General features: G+C 56.7%; 1 protein-coding gene across 1 annotated transcript in view; it reads left to right on the forward strand.

Moving 5' to 3' along the window:
* The first annotated feature begins 6 nt into the window (after positions 1-6).
* Positions 7-5,135, forward strand: part of RAB7A (RAB7A, member RAS oncogene family) — a 10,324-nt gene continuing 5,195 nt past the window's right edge. The window contains exons 1-2 of the mRNA XM_010858009.1: positions 7-59; positions 2,169-2,295. Coding sequence (XP_010856311.1) covers positions 7-59; positions 2,169-2,295 — 180 coding nt within the window. The remainder of the gene's footprint in view (positions 60-2,168; positions 2,296-5,135) is intronic.

The raw sequence follows: 5,135 nt of genomic DNA on the forward strand, positions 1-5,135 counted from the left end.
TGAAGGATGACCTCGAGGAAGAAAGTGCTGCTGAAGGTGATCATCCTGGGAGACTCTGGGTGAGTGTCCCCGCACGTGAGCGGACACCCTGGTGCTGCTCTCACGCTGCTCTCCGTGGGGCCGGGCCTCCTGCCGTGGGGCCCTTGGTCCCCAGTTTGGAGAAAATGGTGGCTGTTTGAACTCGGTGATAGTTTGACGCGATTCCTTTTTCCTAGCTGGTGAGAGGAGGGAGGAGAGTTTTCATGTGGATTTGCTGCCGTGGGCAGCGTGCCATGCCCATGCTGGAGGTTTGGGGCACGCGTGTGGCACAGGCAGAGCTCCGAGACACTGCAGGCGCTTACAGACCACCTGCGCAGCCTCAGTGTCGCGGTGAAGCGAGCCGCGTGAGCTTTCTGGTTTCCGGGGCATAGGAGAGTCGTGTTCGCACTATGCTGTCACCACTTACGTGTGCAGTAACCGTGTGTCTGAAGAGCATCGTACATACTGCACTTTAAAAGTAATTTACTGCCGGAAAATGCTAACCATCCCCTGACCCTTCAGTGAGTCTTCATGTTTTTGCAGTAGTAACATCAAAGATCACTGATCACAGATCATAACAGAGTCATGATGGGAGTTATAACTACTGCGAGAATTATCAAAAGGTGACACAGACATGAAGGGAGCAAACGTCACTGGAAAAGTGGTACCACCTGACTAGCTTGGCACAGGGCTGCCACACACGTGCAGTCTGCAAGAAAGAGAAAACGCAAGCGGAAGGCAGTTTCTGCAGAGCGCCTGAAAGTGAGGCGTGCCTGCACCCGCCTCTGGCTGGGCCTGCGTCTCCACTGACCAAGTAACTGACTAGTTCTGTGATCGCTGGGAAGACTCGAGGCGGGTGCGGGTGAGGTTTTTGGACTTGGCATCTGAAGTGACCCTTGAAAGCTTAGACTGGAGGCGACATGCTTTTAAAAATCATATAATAATGCAAGTGTGCCTTCTATGCCAAAGTTTTTTTAAAAGGCACTGATTTTCCTACCCTGGCTGGCTTCCTTAATCACCTGAGAAGCCTTTAAAAGTGAGCGTCCGCCGCGAGCCGCGGACCCGCGCTGGCTGGCATCCGTGCCTCCACACACACGCTCCGTCCGTCTCCGCTCTCCCTGGACCTCCTCCCGCGCTCGCGCGCTCTGGTTCCTCTGCTCCACTGTCAGGATTGAAAGTGCTGCTTTTCGGCCCGTTACGCAGACTTGCCTGAAGACAGACTTCCTGTGTGTTCCGCTGGAGATTTTGGGCGCAGCTGCCCGGGTGGGGAGCACGGCCCTGGGCTGTGCTCCCAGGTCCTCTGCGGGTGGAGCGAGTGTTCGCCTGTGTGGAAAGGAAGGTGTTACCTGCCTGTCCTGCTGCCTCGTCACCCGAAGAGTCGCCCCAGTCTCTTGCTGAGTTCTCTTACTGAAACACACCTCTGGGGAGCCTGCTTTGGTGGACTCCGATTTGGCAGAATATTGGTGCTTTTTCTGCTTCAGATTTTAAACTTGGTTTGGGCTTCCCCCATAGCTCAGTCGGTAAAGAATCTGCCTGCAATGCAGGAGACCTGGGTTGGGTTCCTGGGTCAGGAAGATCCTCTGGAGAAGGAAATGGCTATCCACTCTAGTAATTCTTGCCTGGAAAATGCCACGGGCAGAGGAGCCTGGCGGGCTACAGTCCATGGGGTCACAGGAGTCGGACACGACTTAGCAACTAAGCCAACGGCAGCAGACTGGCTGGCTGTGTGAATGTCTGCTGGGAGCCAGTGGCTTTCTCTGGCCACTACTCTCTTGGACTGAATAACCACCACCAAACGGAGAGACCCAAGACGGCAGAGACACTTGGGGACAAGTGGAGGGGTCTTCCTGCTGGAGCTTCTTTTAAAAGGAGAGCGTTGGCCGGCCTCCTTTTAAGGAGAGAAATGGAAACACGAGGCTCTGCCGGCTGCACCAGAGTTTAGAAGCGCTTCTCTGGACCTGACCCCGCCAGTAGCCCATGTCCGTCCCGGGTGAGCGCGCATCGGCACTGGGTGACCTGGAGGCCTCGCCCCACTGGGAGGGGCAGGCCTTGTTCTCCTGCGAGACAGACAGTCCTTCCAGACTGCACACGTCGGAGTTGGTGTGCAGTGCCAACCTGCCTGACTTATTGTGGTTTTTCTCCAATTTCAGAGTCGGGAAGACCTCACTCATGAACCAGTACGTGAACAAGAAGTTTAGTAACCAGTACAAAGCCACAATCGGGGCCGACTTCCTGACGAAGGAGGTGATGGTGGATGACAGACTAGTGACCATGCAGGTGAGCGCCTCCCCTCTGCCGGCCCAGCCGGGTCGTCCGGTCTGAGTGCCTGCCTCTGTCTTGGCGCCGCCCTCCCTTTCAGATCTCAGGGTTGTCTTCATGGGCAGCTCACTTCCAGCGGCCTGCCAGATACAGCGTGGGACACCGAGGGCGTCCTCAGCACCGCGAGGCACGCCAGCAATTTTCCTTTTTTCCCCAAAGTTCGAATTTAACTGGCCTCCCTGGGTTTTGTTGTTTTGGTCAGTTTTTTGCTATAAAATTGGCAGCTTACAGGTCCCTGACTTGTGTCTCCAAAGCGTGTAAGTTGTGCCTCTCTCAGCACCCTTGCCTGTGCTTTAGGCGGAAAAACCCTTGCCTCCCGCCCGGGTCCTTACGGCGGCCGTCACAGTGGCCTTCCTGGCTTCTGATCTGCGCTTTCCGTGGCCCTTTGAGTTGTGTTTCTGTTCAGCCGGTCTGGCTTCTTCACGTAGCACCTTAATCTGATTTCAGGGGCTTCCCTTTCAACACTTGGGATAAACACGATTCCTTCACGTGGCTCCTTAGGAGGCTTCACGTTCTGGGGCTTCCCTGGCGGTCCAGTGGTTCTGACCACGCGTCCACTGTAGGGCGTGGGCCTGATCCCTGGGAAGGAGCTAAGCTCCCGCCAGCCTCGTGTGCTCACTCGGGGCTCTGCCCGCCAGGCCCTCCCGCCCCAGCGTCAGGCATCCGGAAGCCCCAGCTGTGGGCCCAGCTGTGGTGTGTGGGAGCCGCTGCCTCCACAGCGCTTGAGCCTGTTCTCTGCCCTGAGTGCTGCCCAGGGGAGGCCACGCCGTGTGGTCCTGGCCAACACCCCGCTCCCTGAGACGTCTGGACGGTACAGGCTGTGGTGGGAGCGTGTCCCGTGCTCCCGGGGCACGCGCTCCTCCAGGTGGGGCCGACGTGGCTCCCGCCCCACCGCGTCAGACACGCAGCGGCATGCGGGAGTGGGCAGGTTCCAAGGTGCAGACCTCCGGTTGTGCGGTTAACAGGCGGTAGGGGGTGGGTGCTCTCCAGGTGGCAGAATTGTAAGCGCTGGATGTTGTGGCGGAGCTCGTGTGACATGAACATACAAACCCAGGGCGGCACACCTGAGACAGACACGGCGTTGTAGTCGGCGAGGCCCCCGTGTGCGTGCGACTGAGGCCTGAGGAAGCCATGCTCGAGGGAAAGGACTTCTGGATAGCGGTGCAGACAGCGGGAGCTGGTGGCAAGCTTGGGCTCCTGCCGCGGTGGTGCGTGGGTTCACAGCAGGGCCTGGCGTTCTGCCCATCCTCAGGACAAGAGTGGCCTACACAGGGTGGGCTCCGAAACTGAGACCCCATTGGACACAGACACACAGGGCTCCTGGGGCCTTGGAGGTTGTGGAAACGGGACCCCAGGCCTCAGCCCCCGGAAGGGCTACAACTGGCCTGTGGGGTGCAGGTTGGGGCTCTGCTGCCCTGCCCCTGGTGGGGGACACCCCGTCTCGCTGTGCACGTCTCTGGTCCGCAGGGCACGGAGAGCTTTGTCTGCAGGATCTGACATAAACCTCTGCCACTCCTGGTGAGGACAAAGATAAGACCACCCTGTTGGGAGATGCACAACTTCCGGTTAGAAGATGAGCCCTTGAGGAAGAAGTGTGCCACAGAAAGTGCTCAGAGACCGGAGGCTTCTGGACGAGGGATGGAGACTGTGAGGAAGAGGGCCCCTGAGAGATGGGATGTGGGCAGCCGAGAAAACGGAGACAGACTGCACAGGCCAAGCTCAGGTTAAACTCAGTAAGGGAACAGTGAGCTTTAGGATTGAGCTGAGCAGATCACCTCAAAGAAAACTGGAATGCCAGAAAGCAGAATCCTCAGAGCACTTGGGGAGAGGAGATGGGTGCAGGAACAGCAGGTGGACAGGTGAGCTCTTGGCCTTGCGGCCGAGGGCTGCGTTCAGGTCCTGGGCTCAGATGCTGCCTGGAGACCCCCGCGTCCCAGAGCAGGAGCAGACAGACAGCGGTGGTTCTAATAGCCACGAGGGCTTGCAGAAGGGAGGCCCAGCCCCTCCCGGCTCGGCGCCAGTCTGATGAAGCCCCACAGCTCAGATCTTAAGAGTTTCTGAAATCAGTGCACCCGCTGAGAACCCCGGGCACTGAGCAGTCTGGAAACAGCGCGAAAGAAAATGTGGTCCTCGGGTTGAAACAGAAGGCTGGTGCTCAGGCTTCTGCAGCCAGCTTAAAAGACTGGAAGTAAATGAAAACACTATCTCCAGACAAAGGCATCCTCATTCCAGGTCTTAAGGAATCCTCCCCTATTTTTATGCGCCTTCAGCAGCATGCCAAAAAAAGAGAGAGGATTCACAAAGGGCAACACAGCGGAGACCAATGGAAACCTCCCTGGCGGTTCAGAGTGGTTTTTGTATTGAAAGAAATCAAGCCATCTTGTCTATCTGCAGAGAAGCTAAGCAGGTGGCATGGGTCAGTAGGGTTGCTGAAAATGAAGCATGGTAACCCAGAATTAGAAATTAGAGAGTGTTTAGCAGATGGGATACAGCAGATGAGGGCCGAAAGGTAGGAGAGTGACGGGAAGGGAGAAAAGGCAGAAACAGGACTCGGTGAGCAGCGCAGATTTTTCATCGTCTCTGAAGAGCGAGAAGGTCAAAGATGAGTATTTGCTAGGAAGTTTTCATGGTGGATGTGGTACAAATCCACGGATTCAGGGGAGCCCACGTTCCAAGGAAAAGACTGGAAAAACCACATTGAAAGAAAAATCCATTCGAGATAAACTTGAAAGCAGCGAGAGGAACAAGAATGACTAGGAAGTGCAGCGGTGAGGCTGCTCGAGGCTGCAGTGGGTCCG

The sequence above is a fragment of the Bison bison genome, unplaced genomic scaffold (assembly GCF_000754665.1).
Source record: "Bison bison bison isolate TAMUID 2011002044 unplaced genomic scaffold, Bison_UMD1.0 scf7180017855066, whole genome shotgun sequence".
NCBI classification, from domain to species: domain Eukaryota; kingdom Metazoa; phylum Chordata; class Mammalia; order Artiodactyla; family Bovidae; genus Bison; species Bison bison.